Here is a 25692-nt window from a genome sequence, read left to right as displayed (position 1 = left end):
AATTACACTGTACCTGCCTTTTGTAACTAAAACGTAAAATCCGTAAATACATGGTTTTAGTAATATATTAAGATACTTCGGGACTTTGACAAGGAAGTTGCTAACTAGCACTAGCGCAATGACTGGAAATCGCTAGCAGATGCTGTTACTTTTTATTATTACTTTTTATTTTAGCCTACTTGGTAAATATTTTCTTCTTCTTGAACTGCACTGTTGGTTAATGGCTTGAAAGTAAACATTTCACAGTAAAGTCTACACATGTTGTATTCGGCACATGTGGCAAATAAAGTTTGATTACGTTTTTTTTTAAGTTGATTTGAAATACTCAGACTTCCAGTCATCGTTCTGACGCTAGTTAGCATTGGCTCGTGAAACTAACTTTTTTCTTACTGGACACAGACATAATAATGGTATTCACAAGTTCATCTGATTTTGGGGAAGTAGATAAAAGGTGTCATTGCCAAAATCCTGAAGTATCCCTTTAATATAAAGTGGTACCGTAGGTTGGTCGATACAAAAGTCAGGATATACGAGTTTGAGTAATGTAAAATGCACCAGTAGCTTGACAAGCTGTTTTCTTTAATGATTCTCTTTCAGGTGCATGGTGGTGCAAATTCAGCCAATGGGATTTATCAACAGGATTCTTCCTTTACTCAAGATGTAGGTATTAATTCATCATTATAAACTGGATAGGCTGGATTCTGGATGCTGATTAGCTGAAAGCTGTGGTATATCAGAAGATATACCACGGGTATGATGCAGAATGACTTGTTTACTGTTCTAATTATGCTAATAATAGTTTATAATAGCAATAAGGCACCTCAGGGGTTTGTGTTATATGGCCAATATACCACGGCTAAGGGCTGTATCCAGCAGGTATCTTGCATGTTGCGTCGTGCATAAGAAAAGCCCTTAGCCGTGGTATATTGGCCATATACCACACCTCCTATATCAATCACACATGTTCTATGTCACATCAATTAAATGTATCTTAGCTCCATAGATCAGTTAAATATAAACTCACTGTCTAGAGATTCACTGAATGCATGTTGCACTTTTTTATTATTTATTGCCATTCCCACAATGAGTTACATAAATACAACATTAATGGCTTGCTTACCGAACACAGATAAAGCCTAGTTCTAGACCAGGGGCAGGCAGCCCTGGTCCTGGAGTGCCGCAAGCACTTCATGTTTTGGATTTAAGAAGACCAGGTGTGTTGAATTTAGAAGACCAGGTGCGTTGAATTTAGACCATCACTGAACTGATCAATTAGCTCAGTTGGTCAGGTGTGGTGCCTAATTGGAACAAAATCCTGCGGCACTCCAGGAACAGGGTTGCCTACCCGTTCTAGACTTAAAAGCATGCTCAATAGAGAATCTCCATTTAATCTGTGCCATAAATTAATATTCTGAAGTATGTATTTGATAGATTATTTGAACTTTTTCTTCTTCAACTTCATGGCTTCCTCCCCAGGAACAACACTAATATAGGAGAAGAAGAGCCCATCTTGAATTGGGGAAATGCATAGCTACATTTGAAAAGAAAAATAAGTCACTACGACGTTAAGACTTGGGACTAGCACTCCATTGGACTCCAGACGCCATTTTCTGTTTACAGTTACTACCAAAACAATGACTACCAAAACAATGACTCTCAATATGTACATTTAATCTGTTGCAAAAAATAAAATCACCTATTAGACAATTTTAAGACAGATCAAAGATACTGTAAAATGGACATGGAGGTGAATAATAAATCGGTACGACCTTTGTAAACTGATACCTACCCTGCAGACTACCTCCAAGGATGGTATTGGACATGGGAGAACCTTTTATGGTAGTTTATTAGAGATCATGACCCTACAACTCATGAGAAACTATTTTGTGAATTACTAATTGTGACTCCAGAGAATGGATTGACTCTGGTGTCTGATTGAAAGCAAAGAAGAAGAATTTGGCCTCAATCCACCACTTTTTGTTATTTATTTGCCACACTACTTTTGAACCTTCTTAGAGTACTGTAGCTGATTTGATTTGGCCAGTTACGTTCAGAACAATTTTCTCAAGCTCCTCCTCTTGCTCTGTAGCGAACGTGATTGAAACGATTATGCTGCTGGATTTTGGCTGATGTTGTGAAATAGCTGCATTATCAGAATTGTGCATACTGTAAACGTGTATTTAGCCAACTGAACCAATCCAACTCAGCGCCGTATTTGCATCAAATAGCTATCCGTTTAATGGTTTACTAATTTGAACTGAGTTATCCATTCATTTCACTATGGCTTCACTAGATAGTGGGAAACCGTACCACTTTGTAGTGTTTCCATAAACAGGGGTTTTAAAAAATACCAGTATTAACTTCTTATTGTTGATCATTTATCTAAAGACATTTGACCATGCCATGGGATAACTTTGTCCTTTGATTAGAGTAGGCCACTCAAGGGCTATTTGGAGCACAATCCAAACAATGGAATGTTCTATGATGTATCCCAAATGGCACCCTGTTCCCAATATAGTGCACAACTTCTGACTAGAGCCCTATGGACCCTGGTCAAAAGTAGTGAAATATAGTGCTATTTATGACACAACCCTACTGTAACTGCTCCCTCCCTTGGTTGAAGAACACACATCTGGATGACGTTTAAACAAATCCTAATCATAACGTACAGAATTGATACATTATGGTCTTCCAAATGATATCATCTCCATTTAACAAGCCAACAGGGAAATACTAAGTGTAGTCCATTACTGTATTTACGGGATATTGGTTGACATTCTGGTCTGTCTCAAATGGCACCCTATTCCCTATATAGTGCACTACTTTTTGGCACTGGTCAAAAGTAGTGCACAGTATAGGGAATAGCATGCGATTTGAAATGCACTGTCTTTGGGAGAACATTATCTTGATGTGAGTAATGTGGAATGTAAGACTTGGGATTGACATTGCTTGGACAAAGTGTTGGGCTGGCCCTCGCTCAGCGAAACTGAAGCTACAAACTGTCATTGGAAAATGTATATTGCCTTTTTTCAGATGGGAAACACTTCATACCCTTTATTGCTGTAATGATTTCTGAGATTGAGTCATTAAATATTAACAATGTGGGGAAAGGATTGTGGTGTTTTATTTCAAGTGGACATTTGATGGTCTTTTCTGAAGTTTTGTTATGCCTTTATTGAACACTTATTAACCTTTAAGTACAATCACTCACAAATAAATACTGTTGCACATGCACATTAGCCCACACCAAACACTAAGCTCCCACTGCTGACTGTGTAAACAATTTGGCTCACTTGTGGAAGTGATGGATATCATTCATGGAACATTTTCCAAAGTAGAGGCTGTGAAGTGAGGGGGTGAAAAAAGTGTAGCAACAAATGGTTTGAAGGTTTCCAGAAATGTATTTCTACAAGTGGGACCTGAGAGTAAAATACTGCTCTCGAACACTAGGGGCAAAGTAAACTGCTATTCATGATTTATGTACTTGGCCAATGTAACCAATAAAGCGAGCAGGATCACATGCATAGGGACAGTTATGGCACTGCTCAGGTGGCTGACCAAAATAGTTCACAATTAAACTCTTGATATCATACAAAGGTATTGTATTGCTATCCTAATGCATTATTTAGGTGTTCCCCTTTTCACTATTGTAGAGTCAATACCAATAATTCACCGACATTATTAACCTGTCAATTAATACATTGTCCGCAATAATAAATATGATTATATTAGTCAATTCGTGTTAATAGTAATTTCGGTGCAGTCTAGTCTAAATGTTTTGTAAGGCTATTTAGTAAAATGTTTAATGCTGACTGGTATATTTGTTTTCACCAGAGGTTTAAATCTGAAAAGTGAAATATCCTGTTTGTTTTTGTCGCATCACGTCCTTCTCCGGACGAGTTTCCCCCATTGAGGTAGTTCCCCCCCATGGTTTCCCAGAGGTTGCTTAATCCTATATGTAAATTACAGCCAATAGATGCTGTTGTTGAGTTGGGCTGGGATTAGCGGAGGCGAATGACTTTCAATTTTACTGGATTACAGAACAAAGGGGAAAGGGGACATACTCCACTGTTAAAGAAAAGAGAGAGAAACGGGGAAAATGGACAAATAATTTCGGCGATAACGTTTTGCAAGCGATTTTGTGCCATAATGCTTCAGATCACAAGGTTTCGAAAACACGATAATGCTACATTTTAGATGGGAATTCTACAGTTGCGGTTGGATTAAACGGGGAATAACCCTATTACGGGATTGACAGCATAACGACATTTAAACGTTGTTTTTGGTAAAGTATGCCTCATGCTATTGTAATATTTATTAACTTCGAACATAAAACCGTGTTTTGTGAGCACGTGACTTTATGACTGTACAAATTGTGAAATTACAGATTATAATTCTGGGGGAGGAGATGGGCCAGATAGCTAACCCGTTATTGTGGCTAGCTAGCTAATTCGTCGCTATATTTAGCTATATATCTAGCTAGATGCAAATAAATGGTATGAGCTCATTTACATTTATGTAGCTAGCTAAACGGTGTAACGTTACAGCGTTATATTCGCAGCGAGCCAACTGCAACTAAATTCTGCACACTGATACGATAAGTCTTGTTTTGGCGTGCGCATCGATTGATAAATGTAGCTATCTTGATAGCCAACATTATCAAGAAAGAAAGCTAGCTAGATAATATAGCTAGCCAGCCCTCCGGTCGTGTTTTTGTTGCCTGCAGATGGCACATTACAGTTTGAGGATACATTAAGACTTTATTCAAGAGCACGTCAACCATTTTACTTTGGTGGTAGCTTGCTAGTTTAGTTAGCTACAGTAACTAGTTAATTAAATTATTCAGCAGCAAGCGTTTTGTTCAATCATGTCAATATTACCTAGCTAGCTAACGGTAGTTAGCCAGACCACATTCATTGTTGGTTGAAAAACGCTTTCACAACTGTCTTGCTCAATTTTGTCAAATAGATTTATTTCATCTGTGGTTTGGTCTTCCCGATCTCATTTAGCTAGCTAACGTGACTCTTGCGTTCTACTTTTCTGTAACATTGGCTAGTTAGCGACACAGTCAGGATCCAAACCTCCCCAATGAATGTAGCTAGCTAATCTAGAGTTGGGCGTGTAGCTGATTCTCATGTCATGAACACATCACTGAAGCTCACCTGAAACAAGCTTCACATGCAGTTTACCTAAGAGCCACATCCTAATGCATGCAAGGTCTTCTGACATTACCTGAGACGTGTGTAAAGGCAGCTAGCTACAGTAGCCAATCCCCATGCTGTCTCAGTGAAGGTTTCAAGCGGTAACTCCATATAGCCTACTCATTCTCCAGTAACGTAGCTAGCTAGGAGCTTGAACAAATACAATTAAAATTGCTCGCTAAAATAAAAAAATAGCATTTTTGTGGATCTTGTGCCTTTTATTTATTTTCTTTTTTCCCCCCATGGGAGCTGGCCACTCACTGATTTAACGAGATACAGACTTCAACATTTAATAGTTGTTTTTTTTTAAATGCAGTACATTTTCACTGATTTTCACTAGTAAAAACACTGACGAGAGAGTATACTCTTCTAGTAGAAAACAACCATATGCCCATATGTGAACCTCTGAACTTCAAGTGGAATGGTATGAAAATGGACTGCAATCCAGGGATGGAAGGTGTTGCTGAACTCTTATGCCACAACAATTAACAGCAAATCGAGAATTTTAATAATTTTATTAAACTGCTTTTTTTCCCCATCTTCATTCTTGGTAGTTAATGCCAAATCAGCCCATTTAATTCCACAACACTTCTGACAGCTACTCACCCCAAGTATAGTGACACATTTTCATGGAATCTAATGAGCTGCTTTAACATTAGCTATAGCCTAGCATGCTGACAGAAAAGTTTAATAAAAACTACCCCTATTTCAATCTTCTCCGTTTGCCGTAAATTGTTGTGGGATTATTAGGAGTACAACATCACCTTCTATTCCTGGATTGAAGCACGTTTTTAAACCATTTCAATACAGTTGAAGTACCCTAAGGTGCAATTGCAAATATGGGTATAAGGACATTTCAACCCAGAATATCTTCTGGACAAACTGTTTTGGATAGATCTTCTCCCCGCGACAGGTTGTCACTTCCAATAATTAGCCTAAACTCTGCCACAAAGTAACTGATTTTAAACGTATTTTGTGAAAGCCACAGGTCCATTTCAATTATTAGGACTTTATCTTTCCTATTTTTGAATGATCCCAATATTTTATTTCACCTGATGTTTTCCCTAGCTAGCTGAATTGCAGGCGTACGTGCTGTCATGTATCTAGAATGACACGTGGTTGTGGGTTTTCATTCCACCCTTGTACTTGATTGATTAATTAAGGTCACTAATTAGGAAGGAACTCCCCTCACCTAGTTGTTTAGGTCTTAATTGAAAGGAAAAACCCAAATCCCGCAGACACTCAGCCGTCCGTGGAATGAGTTTGACACCCCTGGCTATGTCTAGGCTCTAGGTCAGCCTTTAAAAAAAACTATCCTCAGGTACTGCTGCAATAGTTAAACTACATTGAACGGCTTCAAGCCTTTCCACGGGGACCTCCAGTCGTTCCATGTAGTTGAACTATTCCAGAACTGGTTGGATCTCCTAACCAGAGGAGATGTTCTCATGGCTCTGCCTATCCCACAACGCAGGCATAATAGCCTAGTTGATGTATGTATACAGCTAAGTAGGCCTACAACCTCTGGGATCATGCCTGGTATGCCCAGAGGTCAATACAATTAAAAGTCAATGATCAGCACCGAGCCCAACGATTTAGATGGAGTTGTGGTCTTCAAAAGGTCTGTGACCGGAATGGCTTTTTAAGGGATATTAGCAAAGTATTGTGTATCAGTGGCAGCAAGCACCACAAGCCTCTTAATGCAAAATCAGCTCAGAAAACCATGATACCCCTTCTTCTGAGAACATTGTAGCCTATTATCTCTGGCTAAATACTGCTTTGGCAATTATTCAACAAGTAAAGGATAAGCTCTGTAGCCTGGAGAGGTTTGCTTAGCATGAAGAAAATAACAGTGCTGGCTTCGTCAGGGGAGACTCAAGTATTTAAGGGCTTGATGATTAGGCTAGTTGATAAATTTAATCAAGTGTGCTAGTTCTGGAATAGTTCAACTACATGGAACGACTGGGGGTTCCAGAGAAGAGGTTTGAAGCCGTTCCATGTAGTTGAACTATTTCAGAACTAGCTGGATCTCCCAACCAGAGGACATGTTCTCATAACTCGGCCTATCCCACAACGCAGGCATAATAGCCTAGTTGATGCATGTATAAAACTTAGTAGGCATACAGCCTCAGGGATTATTCCTGGCATGCCCAGAGTTCAGTACAATTAAAAGTCAATGATCAACACTGAGTCTAACGATTTACAGTTGAAGTCGGAAGTTTACGTACACTTAGGTTGGAGTCATTAAAACTTGTTTTTCAACCACTTCACAAATTTCTTGTTAACAAACTACAGATTTGGCAAGTCGGTTAGTACATCTACTTTGTGCATGACACAAGTCATTTTTCCAACAATTGTTTACAGACAGATTGTTTTACTTCATTCATTCTATCACAATTCCAGTGGGTCAGAAACTTACATACACTAAGTTGACTGTGCTTTTAAACAGCTTGGAAAATACCAGAAAATTATGTCATGGCTTTAGAAGCTTCTGATAGGCTAATTTACATCATTTGAGTCAATTGGAGGTGTACCTGTGGATGCAATTCAAGGCCTACCTTCAAACTCTGCCTCTTTGCTTGACCTCATGGGAAAATGAAAATAAATCAGCCAAGACCTCAGAAAAAAAATTGTAGACCTCCACAAGTTTGGTTCATCCTTGGGAGCAATTTACAAACGCCTGAAGGTACCACGTTCATCTTTACAAACAGTAGTACGCAAGTATAAACAACATGGGACCATGCAGCCGTCATACCACTCAGGAAGGAGACGCATTCTGTCTCCTAGAGATGAATGTACTTTGGTGCGAAAAGTGCAAATCAATCCCAGAATATCAGCAAAGGACCTTGTGAAGATGCTGGCGGAAACAGGTACAAAAGTTTCTATATTCACAGTAAAGCGAGTCCTATATCGGCATAACCTGAAAGGCCACTCAGCAAGGAAGAAGCCTCTGCTCCAAAACTGCCAAACAAAAGCCAGACTACGGTTTGCAACTGCGCATGGGGACAAAGATTGTACTTTTTGGAGAAATATCCTCTGGTCTGATGAAACAAAAATAGAACCGGTTGGCCATAACGACCATCGTTATGTTTGGAGGAAAAAGGGTGAGGCTTGCGAGCTGAAGAACACCGTCCAAACCGTGAAGCACGGGGGTGGAAGCATCATGTTGTGGAGGTGCTTTGCTGCAGGAGGGACTGGTGAATTTCACAAAATCGATGGCATCATGAGGTAGGAAAATTATGTGGATATATTGAAGCACATCTCAAGATATCAGTTAGGAAGTTAAAGCTTGGTCGCAAATGGGTCTTCCAAATGAACAATGACTCCAAGCATACTTCAAAAGTTGTGGCAAAATGGCTTAAGGACAACAAAGTCAAGGTATTGGAGTGGTCATCACAAAGCCTCGACCTCAATCCTATAGAACATTTGGGAGCAGAACTGAAAAAGCATGTGCAAGCAAGGAGGCCTACAAACCTGACTCAGTTACACCAGCTCTGTGAGGAGGAATGGGCCAAAATTCACCCAACTTATTGTGGGAAGCTTGTGGAAGGCTGCCTGAAACGTTTGACCAAAGTTCAACAATTTAAAGGCAATGCTACCAAATACTAATTGAGTGTATGTACATTTCTGACCCATTGGGAATGTGATGGAAGAAATAAAGCTGAAATAAATCATTCTCTCTATTATTATTCTGACATTTCACATTCTTAAAATAAAGTGGTGATCCTAACTCACCTAAAACAGGGACTTTTGCTAAATGTCAGGAATTGTAAAAAGAAAACTAAGTTTAAATGTATTTGGCTAAGGTGTATGTAAACTTCCGACTTCAACTGTATAGTTGTGGCCAAAAGTTTTGTGAATGTCACAAATATTAATTTTCACAAAGTCTGCTGACTCAGCTTGTATAATGGCGATTTGCATATACTCCAGAATGTTATGAAGAGTTACCCGATGAATTGCAATTAATTGAAAAGTCCCTCTTTGCCATGCAAATTAACTGAATCCCCCAAAAACATTTCCACTGCATTTCAGCCCGGCCACAAAAGGACCAGCTGACATCTTGTCAGTGATTATCTCGTTAACACAGGCGCGAGTGTTGACGAGGACAAGGTTGGAGATCACTCTGTCATGCTGATTGAGTTTGAATAACAGACTGGAAGCTTCAAAAGGCGGGTGGTGCTTGTTCTTCCTCTGTCAACCATGGTTACCTGGAAGGAAACACATGCCATCATCAATGCTTTGCACAAAAAGGGCTTCACAGGCAAGGATATTGCTGCCAGTAAGATTGCACCTAATTCAACAGCGGTTCAATTGTTGTGAAGAAGGCTTCAGGGCGCCCAAGAAAGTCCAGCAAGCGCCAGGACCGTCTCCTAAAGTTGATTCAGCTGCGGGATCAGGGGGACAACCAGTACAGAGCTTGCTCAGGAATGGCAGCAGGCAGGTGTGAGTGCATGTGCACGCACAGTGAGGCGAAGACTTTTGGAGGATGGCCTGGTGTCAAGAAGGGCAGCAAAGTAGCCACTTCTCTCCAGGAAAAACATCAGGGACAGACTGATATTATGCAAAAGGTACAGGGATTGGACTGCTGAGGACTGGGGTAAAGTCATTTTCTCTGATGAATCCCCTTTCTGATTGTTTGGGGCATCCTGGAAAAAAGCTTGTCTGGAGAAGACAAGGTGAGCACTAGCATCAGTCCTGTGTCGTGCCAACAGTAAAGCATCCTGAGACCATTCATGTGTGGGGTTGCTTCTCAGCCAAGGGAGTGGGCTCACTCACAATTTTGCCTAAGAACACAGTCATGAATAAAGAATGGTACCAACACATCGTCCGAGAGCAAATTCTCCCAACCATCAAGAAACAGTTTGTTGACTAACAATGCTTTTTCCAGCATGATGGAGCACCTTGCCATAAGGCAAAAGTGATAACGAAGTGGCTTGGGGAACAAAACATCGATATTTTGGGTCCATGGCCAGGAAACTCCCCAGACCTTAATCCCATTGAGAACTTGTGATCAATCCTCAAGAGGCGGGTGGACAAACAAAAACCCACAAATTCTGACAAACCAAGCATTGATCATGCAAGAATGGGCTGCCATCAGTCAATATGTGGCCCAGAAGTTAATTGACAGCATGCCAGGGCAGATTGCTGAGGTCTTGAAAAAGAAGAGTCAACACTGCAAATATTGACTCTTTGCATCAACCTCATGTAATTGTCAATAAAAGCCTTTGACACTTATGAAATGCTTGTAATTATACTTCACCATAGTAACATCTGACAAAAATATCTAAAGATACTGAAGCAGCAAACTTTGTGGAAATTAGTATTTGTGTCATTCTCAAAACTTTTGGCCACGACTTTAGATGCAGTTGTGGTCTTCAAAATATCTGTGACCGTTTTTAAGGGGAATTTGCAATGTATTGTGCATCAATGGCAGCGAATACCACAAGTCTCTTGGTGCAAAATTAGCTCAGAAAACCACAATACCCCTTCTTCTGAGAACATTGTAGCCTAATATCTCTGGCTAAATACTGCTCTGGCAATTATTCAACAAGTAAAGGATAAGCTCTGCCCCCTGCAGCCTGGAGAGGTTTGCATGGCATGAAGAAAATAACATTGCCGGCTTCCTCAGGGGAGACTCAAATGGGTTAGGATTTAGGATGTCATTAGCTGGAGCATTTAAGGATGGCAGCCAGAGCAGAGTTGTATCATTTTAAGATCAGGGTGTTCTCACATACCAGGGAAGTGTTCTGAAGTGTAGCTATACTGTTCCTTTTGTTTCTTAGGTCTAGGCTAGTTAATTTTACAATTAAGGATCAGGCAACACATTTTAAGTACTGTAGCCTGTTGGTATCATTGCATTTTAGGTCTATGTTTAGCCTACAGTCTGAAATTACTGGCCGTAAGTAGAGAAATAAGCTAATATTGCAACCAGTTTAATATATTTATTTTAACCTTGCCAGTAGTCAAAGTTTGCAATGTTTTGTGTGTGTGTGTATATAAAATAAACTCAGCAAAAAAAGAAATGTCCCTTTCTCAGGACCCTGTCTTTCAAAGATAATTAGTAAAAATCCAAATTGCTTCACAGATCTTCATTGTAAAGGGTTTAAACACTGTTTCCCATGCTTATTCAATGAACCATAAACAATTAATGAACATGCACCTGTGGAATGCTCGTTAAGACACTAACAGCTTACAGACGGTAAGCAATTAAGGTCACAGTTATGAAAACTTAGGACACAAAAGAGGCTTTTCTACTGAATCTGAAAAACACTAAAAGAAAGATGCCCAGGGTCCCTGCTCATCTGCATGAACGTGCCTTAGGCATGCTGCAAGGAGGCATGCGGAATGCAGATGTGGCCAGGGCAATAAATTGCAATGTCCGTACTGTGAGATACCTAAGACAGTGCTACAGGGAGACAGGACGGACAGCTGATTGTCCTCGCAGTGGCAGACCACGTGTAACATCACCTGCACAGGATCGGTACATCCGGACATCACACCTGTGGGACAGGTACAGGATGGCAACAACTGCCCGAGTTACACCAGGTACGCACAATCTCTCCATCAGTGCTCAGACTGTCTGCAATAGGCTGAGATAGGCTGGACTGAGGGCTTGTAGGCCTGTTGTAATGCAGGTCCTCACCAGACATCACCGGCAACAACGTTGCCTATGGGCACAACCCAACCGTCGCTGGACCAGACACGACTAGCAAAAAGTGCTCTTCACTGACAAGTCGCGGTTTTGTCTCACCAGACGTGATGGTCGGATTCGCGTTTTTCGTCGGAGGAATAAGCGTTACACCAAGGCCTGTACTCTGGAGCGGGATCAATTTGGAGATGGACGGTCTGTCATGGTCTGAGGCGGTGTGTCACAGCATCATCGGACTGAGCTTGTTGTCATTGCAGGCAATCTCAATGCTGTGCGTTACAGGGAAGTCATCCTCCTCCCTCATGTGGTACCCTTCCTACTGGCTCATCCTGACATGACCCTCCAGCATGACAATGCCACCAGCCATACTGCTCGTTCCGTGCGTGAATTCCTGCAAGACAGGAATGTCAGTGTTCTGCCATGGCCAGCGAAGAGCCCAGATCTCAATCCCATTGAGCACGTCTGGGACCTGTTGGATCGGAGATTGAGGGCTAGGGCCATTCCCCCCCAGAAATGTCTGGGAACTTGCAGGTGCCTTAGTGGAAGAGTGTGGTTACATCTCACAGCAAGAACTGGCAAATCTGGTGCAGTCCATGAGGAGGAGATGCACTTCCGTACTTAATGCAGCTGGTGGCCACACCAGATACTGAATGTTGCTTTTGTTTTTGACCCCCCCGTTGTTCAGAGACATATTATTCCATTTCTGTTAGTCACATGTCTGTGGAACTTGCTCAGTTTATGTCTCAGTTGTTGAATCTTATGGTCATACAAATATTTGCACATGTTAAGTTTGCTTCAAATAAACACAGTTGACATTGAGAGGATGTTTCTTTTTTGCTGAGTTCATATATATATACACACTCACACACGCTACCATTCAAAAGTTTGTCGTACTTAGAAATGACCTTGTTTTTTAAAGAAAAGCTTAAAAAAAGACCATTAAAATAACATCAAATTGATCAGAAATACAGTGTAGACATTGTTAATGTCCAGCACCCCGGAGTCACCTCTTCACTGTTGACGTTGAGTCTGGTGTTTTGCTGGTACTATTTAATGAAGCTGCCATTTGAGGACTTGTGAGGCATCTTTTTCTCAAACTAGACACTCCAATGTATTTGTCCTCTTGCTCAGTTGTGCACCGGGGTCTCCCACTCTTCCTGGTCAGAGCCAGTTTGTGCTGTTCTGTGAAAGGAGTAGTACACAAATAGGTTATTTGTGTTGACTTCCAGTAGCTAAATTGGAACTGGAACCATATTCGTTCATTTGCATTTTTCAATCTCAACATCAGTGGCTTTTGTCATTGTCTATGCTCTTTGTTTTGACATTTGTGCTTGTGACTGAGTGACATTGCATTTGAAGTATCCTAAACTCTGCCAGCCACAAAAGTCATTCTTTAAGTTCACTAGCGGTGGCTTTCTCTGTCTGCGAACAAAATGACGGTGCCCCCTTCTCTCATTTTTCGTGCCTTTTTTGCCTTAAAGATAACGAGTGGAAGAGACAAACGATTACGCCACCGAAATAGATGGAGGGGGTTCATGTTTGCTGTGGGCTCAGGGGATGCCGATTTCAGACAGGCATATTGGTGCAGCTGAGGCTATCTCTCTCTCTCTATGTCCTCCCCCAGTGTTGAGTCTGTGGTTTGGGGCTGCCCGGAGGCTAGGATAATAGCTCCCAGTGTCTGAAGAGATTAAAGGCCAGAGCTGCATTGTTCAAATGCCTCGAGATTAGTTTCCAAGGAGACGGATTGCAGTTGCCATGAGAACGCAGGGCCTGGAATTAGGATTGCGATTTTATTATTTTTATGCCCCACTCTTTCCAGCCCTCTTCTATTTACCCTATCTTTCCTTGACTTTGTCTTGACACGGAGTGTGTAGTGGCCAGCTGACATGTTTGTGATGAAAATGTTAGGTTACTCCCCTGCAAATAGGCTAATTACGAGTTTGCTCCTACTCGGCCATCCATTTCAAAATTACATTGAAATTAGGCCCAATGGGGGGGGCAAACATAATTTCTTTGCCAAGAGTACCGTCTAAGGAGAGCAAGTTAAGGATGAAGGGATTCAAATAAATAATCTGAGCTAGCTTTAATTGGCTGACAAAGGCTTATCGTAATTAGGTACTTTCACGTGTGTGACGGATTTGGGCATTAGCATAACATGCAGGGTATTACCGTCACTTTTAAAGCCTCTTAATGAGAAGAAACCTCCCCCCTCCAACCCAACGACATCCCTTCCCCCCTCCAACTGCCATGTTTCATCACAATTCAAAATGCAGCCTGACCATGTTGTCAGAATCAAACAAAATTGGTTACTTGTTGTTTTATTGAAGCAATGAATGGCAGAGTGACACCTTATTCCCTCCAGATCAATGTCATGTGCATTTGGTTACAGCTCATTCATTTGTAGGCTTTAGCTATCTTAAATGGCAGGACATGCCTTTGTCTATCAAGCATAACCAATTTACTTTGACCACGTATACACATCCTCCTTGTTGTCATACTCAGACCAAGCTCCAGGGTGAAGTTTCCCCTCCCCAATCTTTACCTTAACCATCAGTGTGGAAAATGCAAAACTGACCCAAGATCAATGTCAGGGGACAACTTCACCCTACTCCCAGAAGTGACTGGTGGAATGCAGATGAGACACCATACACATTTATTGAATTTACACAGACACACTCAAATTACCGTTTCGGTTCATCTTCTTGATTACTCAACTTTGCTCTCTGTTTTGTGTCCCCTAAGTGGAGGAATGGCGCAGATGAGGAAGTCAGGATGTGATGGGATAAGAACTAACTCCCGGGCTGAGCTGCGGGTCCCACAGGTGTCAGCCAGACAGGAGATCCTCACCAGCCTAGTGTCTGCGTTGGACTCAGTGGTATGACCAGTCTCGCACACACACACACACATTATTAATCTGGCCATGGAAAACCATATGAAAGACTGATTAGTCAGTCTTATTTTGATGACGTCTTATTTCGATGACTCTTTACAAAAACAAATTGACCTTAGAAAACATTGTGAAGTGAAACACTGATGAAGCCGGAAGAAGAGTAATTGAATAGATGGGTTAGCTGACAACGTCATGAAAACGATTTGCATGCTTCAATGGGCAGAAGTCTTTGTGTTGTTGTGATTCTGAATGGCCAGATAGCTAGCAACAATGACAATAAGCTGCAATGTGGGGAATCGTAGATGGCTAATTTCAGCTAGTTTTATCTTGTTTTTCAAAAACACATATTTTGACCAATAGGTAAAACTGGAGTGTTTACCCTTGAAGGATGACCAGAATTAGGGTGACTTAAATGAATGGAGGCCAGAGAAAAAAAAGTGGTAAAAAGATTCTGTGTAAGAATTAAGGCTACTGTCTACCTACCTGTTGAACTCGTCATCTTTCTTCTCGAATCCGCAGGACATAAAACAATATCGATAAGATGGCTATCAATTTTAAGATATTTTAGTATGAGCTTTTCATATTCATTTGAAATTCCTGTTATTTTTTGGGGAGATTTCTCACCAAAACAAAGCGTATCTCTGAAATGTCAACGGAGCGCTGAGTGTGTACCGGGCTTTTTATTTTCACAGCCTTTTCCAATTAATTCAGCTTGTATCATGCTAATTTAGCTTTTTTCGACTCGCACATTTATGTTTTCAATAAACATTGGAGAATATAGTGTACATATTGTCAACAATCTAAGCCAGACCAGTCTGTTTGCCCTATAATTGCACACTCGACGGTTTTGTTGCTAAACAACCAACCTGTGTATAGGATGATAGGCTAAATGTTTAATGGATAAGTGTACCCTGAGCTTCACAGTAGCCATAGCAAATCTTTGTTTTTATTAACTGACCATTAGGTGGATTACCTATGACCTTGTCTTTAACCTGTGTTCCAGTGCACAGCCATGTCAAAGCTCAATGCCGAGGTAGCTTGCGTCACCGTGCACGAGGACAGCGTGATCACCGTGGGAACAGAGAAGGGAAGAGTCTTCCTCAACTCGCGGAGGGAAATACAAACAGACTTCCACAAGTTTTGCAGTGAGTGTTCCCTGTGTAGTGGGCAAAAAAAGGTGAATCAGGTTAACGATTAGGTTAGATTTTTCACTTGGATCAAAATTGCAACTACATTTTGCTCACAGATCCTACTGTTGTCTTGGAGCTGAACAGTTTTTTCTGAGTATATTAAGATTTTGAATTAAATAAGTAAGATGATCTTTAGTTTCAATTTTTTTGTCATTTAGTAGATGCTCTTATCCAGAGCATTACTTCTTCTAAAGCAAGTGAGATCCAGAATAGACCTTCCGTGTGTGAAACTTACAGGGTGAAAAGTAGAAATATAATCCCTTCAGTTTCTCATGCTTGACTCTTTTTCAGAGATGCCCTGTCTACAAGGGCTGACCACAGTGAATGCCCATGTCAATGTCCAGGAAAATGAATCATGCAAGCTTGGCAAAGAGGGCGGGCATGGCAAACAGAGGGCCTCAACAGACGCCCACTCTAACATCTTTGTCTTGAGAAAAATGGTGGAAGAAGTATTCAGTGTGCTTTACAGTAAGGGCTTCAAAATACAGCACAGAACAAATATAATTTGTATAGGTCTGCACCATTTGAATTCTTTCTAATTTCTCATTTAACATTCTAATTTCAACCTTCTCATAACTGAAATCAAATTTCAGATGTGATTGAATGTTGATTTTTTACTGTCGACGTGTCAAACAATCATTTGACATGTCCTTTTCTCATTTCTACCTTCATTAGTCATTTGATGCTGTATGTATGTGATGATTTGCCAGGCGAGGCCGTTGGGAAGAGTAGCCTGGTCCCTGTGCCTTATGAGTGGATCCTGAAGGACCCCAGCTCTGTGGTGGCCCACGGCCTGCCTGAGGGGATCGCCCTGAGGAAACCTGCCGAGTACGACACCAAGACCTTAATGAAGATCCTTGAGCAGAGCAACCGCATCCACTTCACTGTCAAAAGGTGACCTGACTCCATACAGTACACCATAACGTACATACAGTTGAAGTCGGAAGTTTACGTACACTTAGGTTGGAGTCATTAAAACTTGTTTTTCAACCACTCCACAAACTTCTTGTTAACAAACTATAGTTTGGCAAGTCGGTCAGGACATCTACTTCATGCATGACACAAGTAATTTTTCCAACAATTGTTTACAGACAGATTGTTTCACTTATCATCCACTGTATCACAATTCCAGTGGGTCAGAAACTTACATACACCAAGTTGACTATGCCTTTAAACAGCTTGGAAAATACCAGAAAATTATGTCATGGCTTTAGAAGTTTCTGATAGGCTAATTTACATCATTTGAGTCAATTGGAGGTATACCTGTGGATGTATTTCAAGGCCTACCTTCAAACTCAGTGCCTCTTTGCTTGACCTCATGGGAAAATGAAAAGAAATCAGCCAAGACCTTAGGAAAAAAATTGTCGGCCTCCACAAGTCTGGTTCATCCTTGGGAGCCATTTCCAAATGCCTGAAGGTACCACGTTCATCTGTACAAACAATAGTACGCAAGTATAAACACCATGGGACCACGTAGCCGTCATACCACTCAGGAATGAGACGCATTCTGTCTCCTAGAGATGAACGTACTTTGGTGCAAAATCAATCCCAGAACAGCAAAGGACCTTGTGAAGATGCTGGAGGATACAGGTACAAAAGTATCTATATCCACAGTAAAACGAGTCCTTTTTCGACATAATCTGAAAGGCCGCTCAGCAAGGAAGAAGCCACTGCTCCAAAACCGGCATACAGAAGCCAGACTACGGTTTGCAACTGCACATGGGGTCAAAGATCATACTTTTTGGAGAAATGTCCTCTGGTCTGATGAAACAAAAATAGAACTGTTTAGACATAATGACCATCGTTATGTTTGGAGGAAAAAGGGTGAGGCTTGTGAGCTGAAGAACACCATCCCAACCATGAAGCATGGGGGTGGAAGCATCATGTTGCGGGCGTGCTTTGCTGCAGGATGGAACTGTGCACTTCACAAAATACATAGCATCATGAGGGAGGAAAATGATGTGGATCCTGTTGAACATTTGTGGGGAGAAACAAAAAAGTGATGGCGAGCAAGGAGGCCTACAAACCTGACTCAGTTACACAAGCTCTGTCACGAGGAATAGGCTGAAATCACACAACTTATTGTGGGAAGCTTGTGGAAGACTACCCAAAACGTTTGACCCAAGTCCAAAAATTTGAAGGCAGTGCTACCAAATTCTAATTGAGTGTATGTAATCTTCTGACCCACTGGGAATGTGATAAAAGAAATGAAAGCTGAAATAAATAATTCTCTCTGCTATTATTCTGACATTTCACATTCTTAAAATAAAGTGGAGATCCTAACTGACCCTAACACAGGGAATTTTTACTGGGATTAAATGTCAGAAATTGTGAAAAGCTGAGTTTAAATGTTTTTGGCTACGGTGTGGGTTAACTTCCGACTTCAACTGAATAATCCCTTACGTTACTTGATCCTGTGCATAAATGGCTGAAGTGTAGCAGCATAATTAGGATTGATACAGGGCTGGTCTTGTTGTTGACTTCATGGTTAGGTGATAGGAGGAGACCTGATTCTAGATTACTTTTGAACAACAGAAAGTAACTGGAGGATTTCTCTGCCAAGAACAAGGCACATTGTGACAAGTTGCTATTGGTGTGTCATAATTTTGTTTTAATTATTTATTTTTTTACTTTTATTTTACTAGGCAAGTCAGTTAAGAACAAATTCTTATTTTCAATGACGGCCTAGGAACTGTGGGTTAACTGCCTGTTCAGGGGCAGAACGACAGATTTGTACCTTGTCAGCTCGGGGATTTGAACTTGCAACCTTCCGGTTACTAGTCCAACGCTCTAACTACTAGGCTACCCTGCCGCCCCATTAGGTTTCACATGGACACACAGCTTTATCTTCTCCTGTTTCCTTCTTCGTCTGTTTTATAGAACAACAGCAGAGCCCTCGCGGGAGGCTAAGTCAAGCGCCGGCGACGTCAGAAACCACAACTCCACCTCGGGCGCCACCAAGAGCCTAGCTATCCATGGCCCGGCCTCCAAGCCTGCAGCCGCCGCCCAGGAAGTGTCCAACGCTTCAGTCTCAGCCAGCAACTCCATGCTCTCCAGCTTCCTGTATGGCATGCCCATGTCCTCCCAGCCACACCCCGATGGCAAGCTGGACCTCAAGCCCACATCCCTCTTCAACCTGGGTAAAGACCGCCTGGGGGCCTGGGCGGCGGGGGCGGAGAAAGGGACGGCCGCCAAGGACAGTTCCGACAATGGTAAGAGATATGTGACCCCACAGGAACAAGCTGTTACTGAGGTAGCAGTTGATGGATATCCAGGTTACTTCTGAAAAGCCCCTCACCTTTTTGAGTCACTTGTTTATGCACTAATTATTGTCTGTGATTTTATTCATTTGGCAAGAGAGTGGTTACTATTCTCCCCGTCATTTTTGTGAGTGGTTGTACTACTGGCTGTCATTTCACATAACTTATTTGATAGAGAATCTGTTTTGATTATGGGATTTAGATTTTTCAAGATTTGCTCGACTCTGAAAGCATCAGTATGATGTTTATCAATGTTTAATTTCTGCCATTTTGTCTGTTCAGGTGAGTGGATAGGACTCCAAGGGGAGTTGGGCCAGAGTCCTCCCAGCATCCACGTCTCCAAGCGCCTCCTGTTTTCCATAGTTCATGAGAAGTCAGGTAGGCTTGAACTGGAACTAGACACAGATAGACGCACACCTGTAGGCCACATCGTTAAATGATAGTCCCACACAGCCCAAACCAGATAGGATGGCGTATCGCTGCAGAATGCTGTGGTAGCCATGCTGGTTAAGTGTGCCTTTGAATTCTAAATAAATCACTGACAGTGTCACCAGCAAAGCACCCCCAAACCATAACACCTCCTCCTCCTTGCTTTACGGTGGGAAATACACATGCGGAGATCATCTGTTCACCCACACCACGTCTCACAAAGACACAGCGGTTGGAACCAAAAATCTCCAATTTGGACTCCAGACCGAAGGGCGACAGTCACCTTGTCCTAGAGAGATTTACACAGCCCTTATTTCAAGTGTTTCTAAAAATCCCTTTGGGAAAAATGAATGGTGTAAAAAGTGATTGGAACCATTTCCCTGTTTGAGCGTTAGGTTTTATGGGTAATATGACTCTTGCTGTCATACTGTATACCTAATTTTGAATAGGGTATTCAGCCTTGCGCCACACCCACAGGCATATTGCACCCTGACATGGCCACCAGGGTTGGGGTTAATTCCACAAATGCAATTCTAATTCAATTCTCTTTCCCTGTAAATTCCATTCCAATGTTAGGTCAATTCCAAAAATGAAAATCACAATTTAATATTATCCCCAACAATTCCACAAATTCAAATGCAATTTCCTTAGGTGGCTGATCATGTCACTGTTTAGACAGCCTAGCTATACTTGAAATATAGGAATACAGGTTGAATTGACCTAAAACAAATCATGCAGACAGTTTGTGATACTAAGTGCATTAATTCCATTAACTTGGAAATATGCAAATATTGAATTCCAATTAAATTCCAAAGAATACATTTTTTACAATTCAAATTGAATTCCAATACAAAAAGTCTAATTCCTTTAAGATTGTTGAAATTCGAATGGAATTCAACATAAATCCTCCACTTCATGAGTGAATTAAATCATTTATTTGTAAATTAAGATTGGATTTCACCCCAACCCTGATGCCCACCAGCGAAGCCCTATTTTGAGCCAGGAAAAAACCCTGTTAGTATACATGTGGAAAGTAGACATACAGATAGAAGAACTTTCTTTTTTTTCTCACATTTATTACCCACATTTTTATGTTTACGTTATTCTCTTTTGCGCTCAACAGAAAAATGGGACTCGTTCATTCGAGAGACTGAGGACATAAACACACTGAGAGAATGTGTGCAGATCCTGTTCAACAGTCGCTATGGTGAGATGGTCAACCACTCTTTCTCAGCATGGTTTCCTATTGTAGGGCATTAGCTGATAAAAATGTTTAGGGTTTTAAAACGTTCCTGTTTCCCAGACCCATATTAAAGTTAGTCCTAGTCTCTGGGAAAATGTCCCTTATACAGTTGGTCATTTTCTCAAGTAATTTCTTTACTATAGAATGATTGTCTTTAGTCCGTTTTCAGCTGTCATGACTGCTTATTAATCTATCCACACCCACCCATCCATCCATTAATTGATCCATTCATTACATACTTATTACGACAGTATTGTAGGGTCTCATCATTGATGTCCGTCACTGATTTCTGACAACTCTTGTATTTTCAGCGGAGGCCCTGGGCTTGGACCACATGGTTCCAGTGCCGTACCGGAAGATAGCCTGTGACCCAGAGGCTGTGGAGATCATCGGCATCCCAGACAACATCCCCTTCAAAAGGCCCTGCACCTACGGAGTGCCTAAACTCAAACGCATCCTGGAGGAACGCCATGGGGTCCGCTTTGTAGTCAAAAGGTAAACGATCTGAGATCCATCTGAGATTATACTGGTAAAGTCTCTCATTCTTTCCTCCAGAGATGACACTGTATGTATAGGGCACCCATATCAGGGCTGCATAACGTATCATACCAGGGTTTCGTGAATAGGCACTAAATGAAAAAAACGGAGTGAAACAGGGAAGAACTACTACTACTGCAGCTGTCCAGTAAGAAACATGTCCTAATGAAAACAACCCTGTTTGAGGAGAACCACTGTTTTATGAGCTACAAGAGCTAGCACAGCATCTGTCATTTATCTAAAATGTCCTATTTGGCAAACTGATTCAACGAAGGGAGAAGTGTCAACCCAGGCCATCTGTTGGTTAAATTCCCTGCCCTCCAATAGACAATGCCCCACTTACTGGTAACCACTGCATGAACCACACAGTATGGTGCCCCCTGCTCTCTGGCATATTGAGCCAACGTTTCGCTGTTGTTGAACCCATTTTTATTTTTTTTATTTTTACCTTTATTTTACTAGGCAAGTCAGTTAAGAACAAATTCTTATTTTCAATGACGGCCTAGGAACAGTGGGTTAACTGCCTGTTCAGGGGCAGAACGACAGATTTTGTACCTTGTCAGCTCGGGGATTTGAACTTGCAACCTTTCGGTTACTAGTCCAATGCTCTAACCACTAGGCTACACTGCCGCCCCACATGTTGAACCCATGTGATGAAATACATTTAGATTGGAGCGACACCGCCATCAGCGCATCTCTCATGCATAAGGCAACATGGTCATTAATGTTAATAAAATTCCAGCAGATTGAATATTCGATTTTTATCTAAGAGTCATACACTCCTGGTGTTGTTGTTGATATGCGTTGTTGTCATTGTTGTTTATTCAAGACGGCCCAGACATGAACCCTGCAGACCGTGTAGAGATGTCTGTTTGATCTTGTTCCCCTGTTGACATGTCCACTGTTGTTCACCAACATTTTACTACAGGGGCCCTTTCTACTTGACTGTGACCAATGTCAATAATCACATTGGTTAACAATAACGACCATCTCTGTTCTCATTCCAGAATGTTTGACGAAAGGATTTTCACAGGTAAGACTTCAGCAATTCGGCACGAGGGGGTGTGGTATATGGCCAATATACCACCGCTAAGGGCTGTTCTTATGCACGACGCAAAGCGGAGTGCCTGGATACAGCCGTTAGCCGCGGTATATTGGCCATATACCACAAACCCCATAGGTGCCGTATCGTTATTATAAACTGGTTACCAACATAATTAGAACAGTAAAAAGTCATTTTTGGTCATACCTGTGGTATACAATCTGATATACCACGGCTTTCAGCCAATAAGCAATACCGGCTCGAACCACCCAGATTACAATGAGTATTTTCATCTTGCATTGTTGATATCTATCCAAAGAAGCCATTAGTATGCCATTTAGCAATGCTTGTTTTTCTTTTGATATTGTGTATGTTTAGTTGTAATAGCTTGCTGTGCATCATGGATAATCTGATTGATTGATCTGATTGATTCTGTTATGTTGTGTCACAAAGCTGCTGGTAAGGTGGCCAAGGAAGAGGGCAAGCATGACATAGGCTCCACGTCCGAGGACGGTTTCCCTGACAACCTCCGGGTCCCGTTGGCTGCACTGGAGCTGGTCACCAATCCTCACAGCAGCAGGTATGTATGCAACGGCTAGGCCTCAGTCAGTAATGTAGAGGGTGTAGTGACACAAGATGTTATTTGAAGTCATCAGAGAAATCTGTTCCGCACCTGTCTTACCCAATCTGCATCCAGAAATATAAAAGACAATTAGATCAATCAAGACAATACAAACAACCCTTTCAACCCATTTTGATATATTGATAGATCCTTTCAGTAAATGCTGCGTGTCCATCACTTGTGATGGAAGGCCATAGCCTGATGTACCACAATAAGTGACACACCACAATTTATCTATGCCAGTTCATTTCAATGTCATAATTCGAAGTTGTGCATTCAAATGATTTGTTTTTCTTTTAGATCTACAAGCTCTTGTGTGAGTCCATTGGCTGACTTCGAAGCAGGTAAGTGACAAGGCAATGCTATGGCCTACTATAGTACTACTGTAATGCGAACCCAAGACGTGAACTCTGAGGTTGGCACTCCTATTTATGGTAGTCTAACATCAAGAAATATGTTCCATATCCACTCTGTAACCCCTTGGGAATTACTTATGAAAAACTTAAACCGTCTGGAACTGAACAGATCTTCCTCCCAGAATGTGTAACATTGGATTTTATAGATGCATTTCAAATGTCACTTTATGGGAGGAAGATCTGGTTATGTCCCAAATGACACCCTAATACCTATATAGTACACTACCTTTGACCAGAGCGCAATGAGCCCTGATCAAAAGTAGTGCACTATATAGCGAATAGGGTTCCATATGGGATGCCGCCTTGCCATATTAACTGTTTTTACTCTTACTCCTTTAGGGCCTTCGGGAGATTGTATTCCCTTGAAAAAGATTAAAACGGAGCCCCCAGATGGGGAAATCATCCAGGTGACTGTACCAGGTAAGTGGTGCACCTCTGTCATTATATTACATTTGAAATGGCTTTAGCTGTTAAACCAGATAAGATCTGGGGAGTCGTGAATCTTGGAAATATTTAAACGTGTTTTGAGAGGTAGTAGATGCGACATGCTAGCAGGAATCCAACACCGCTGGATTTGACTGTGTGGGCTAGGACGTGTGTGCATGCATGCACCTGCTGTTATCCTGACACATGTTATTTCCTCTTTACAATGACCTCTAATAATTCCCCTTGCATTGTGAGGCTGTTCCCCTCTCCCCTTACTTGCTATGTACCTAAGGTCTACTCTGTAGTCTGCCTGACCCTATACTCTCACCATTCCCCGAATTTGTCTCTACAGTTGCTTTCTGTTACCCAGCCTCTGTGCCCAATACTCTAGCATTTTACCATAACTCAGTCTTAAACATGTTTGGCATGACAATGACAGCCGTGGAGTTGGCAAGAGCACAAATAGATCTGGGACCAGGCTGGTACTTTCTCTCCTCCTTCAAGTGACTCTGTCTTGATACCTAGTAGCCTAACAACGTGCTGTCTGTCCCTAAGATACCCAGTACCCTAACAATGTGTTGTTTCTCCTCCCCCAGATGCCAGTGTTTCAGTGGAGGAGCCGAATGAGTCTCATGCTGACCCGGCTGCAGCAGCAGTGGTGGTGGAAACCCCAGCCCAGGCTGCTTCTTGCCGCTCTCTGGAGACCCACGCAGGTAACTGCAGCCCCGCCTTCCGTCCCAGTCCCCTCCACCTCATGGTTGCATCAGGACAGCCCAGGCCCGCCGCCACCCTGGGTCCACCACCGCCAACAAGCTCTCTCCCTCTGTTAGGGAGCTAGGTTACCAGTACACGTATGAAACCACTTTTCACAGATACTCCCCTCTCCCTGTCTCCTTGTCCCTCTTTCACACTTCGTACTCCACCCAGTCACTAGTACCCAGTATCACCCCTTACGCCCCACCTCCCACCCACAAGAGTCTGCCAAACCTGTAGCACACTAAGTAAGTAATAGGCTGCCTGCTCTAGACACTTTCCATCAGTTTGATTTATGATTTTGAATCCTATTTTTGATGGTATATATTAATTGGCTTTCATCATTGGATGTGTCATTTTTGTCTCATTAGAATCTGATGGATTGTGTATATTTGAGCTGGTGTCCATAAGCAATACCTCAGATTAAACACAGATTTCACAGTCAAGCCTGTTTTCCCACAAAACATACTTAAAGATTGGTCACCATCGAATCTGTTTACTGGGATTGGAACATATGACACCATTTTGCAAGACATCCAGAGCAGTTTCAGTTTTCAAGTCTAAAGGTTATTTGTAGAAACACTGCAATAGCAACTCTCAATATATTTTTTAAATTGGAGCATTTACCAAACCTGGGTTTATTTTGTCCAGTTTGTGAGTATGTTTTAAATCTGGACTCTCTGTCTCAGGTTTGGTTGTATAGTATATTCACCATACACACCTTCTCGTCTCAACCCCAGCCCTTGCAGCCCAACCCTGTATAGAATTAGCCTGTTTCTCATGCTCCCTATCGCTACCAGTCCTGTGATTTGTCTACAGTCCCTTTAAGACAGCTGATCACCCAGTTTAGTACTCTTGAGATAATTATGTCCCTTAGTCACCCTTCCCCAAGCCCTTATTGTAGTTTAGTAGCACGAGGTAACTAAGAACACTTGAGTACACTACATGCGATAATAATAATAAAATATGCCTTTTATCCAAAGCAACTTAGGGTCATGCATGCATACATTTTACATATGGGTGGTCCCGGGAATTGA

The 25692-nt window shown here is 41.7% G+C and overlaps 2 protein-coding genes across 7 annotated transcripts in view; both read left to right on the top strand.

Annotated features, from left to right (window-relative positions):
- Positions 1 to 3104, top strand: part of clip2 (CAP-GLY domain containing linker protein 2) — a 65625-nt gene extending 62521 nt beyond the window's left edge. For 4 of the 5 annotated variants that reach the window (XM_064982128.1, XM_064982131.1, XM_064982130.1 and 1 more), the window contains one exon: positions 598 to 3104. In XM_064982128.1, coding sequence (XP_064838200.1) covers positions 598 to 684 — 87 coding nt within the window. In that variant the 3' untranslated portion in view covers positions 685 to 3104. The remainder of the gene's footprint in view (positions 1 to 597) is intronic. The other variant, XM_064982129.1, reaches the window with a different exon arrangement.
- An 871-nt stretch (positions 3105 to 3975) lies between these two features.
- The window catches only part of gtf2ird1 (GTF2I repeat domain containing 1), a 46715-nt gene continuing 24998 nt past the window's right edge, over positions 3976 to 25692 (top strand). For both annotated transcript variants that reach the window (XM_064982126.1, XM_064982125.1), the window contains exons 1-14: positions 3976 to 4285; positions 14590 to 14722; positions 15741 to 15882; positions 16219 to 16395; positions 16638 to 16821; positions 18808 to 19139; positions 19470 to 19565; positions 20740 to 20823; positions 21171 to 21354; positions 22404 to 22429; positions 22892 to 23018; positions 23361 to 23404; positions 23816 to 23896; positions 24499 to 24615. In XM_064982126.1, the coding sequence (XP_064838198.1) occupies positions 14597 to 14722; positions 15741 to 15882; positions 16219 to 16395; positions 16638 to 16821; positions 18808 to 19139; positions 19470 to 19565; positions 20740 to 20823; positions 21171 to 21354; positions 22404 to 22429; positions 22892 to 23018; positions 23361 to 23404; positions 23816 to 23896; positions 24499 to 24615 (1720 nt within the window). In that variant the 5' untranslated portion in view covers positions 3976 to 4285; positions 14590 to 14596. The remainder of the gene's footprint in view (positions 4286 to 14589; positions 14723 to 15740; positions 15883 to 16218; positions 16396 to 16637; positions 16822 to 18807; positions 19140 to 19469; positions 19566 to 20739; positions 20824 to 21170; positions 21355 to 22403; positions 22430 to 22891; positions 23019 to 23360; positions 23405 to 23815; positions 23897 to 24498; positions 24616 to 25692) is intronic.

Source organism: Oncorhynchus masou, chromosome 12 (assembly GCF_036934945.1).
Source record: "Oncorhynchus masou masou isolate Uvic2021 chromosome 12, UVic_Omas_1.1, whole genome shotgun sequence".
Taxonomy (NCBI): domain Eukaryota; kingdom Metazoa; phylum Chordata; class Actinopteri; order Salmoniformes; family Salmonidae; genus Oncorhynchus; species Oncorhynchus masou.
The sequence above is the reverse complement of the archived record's forward strand: the minus strand, read 5'-3'. Positions and strand labels throughout refer to the sequence as shown.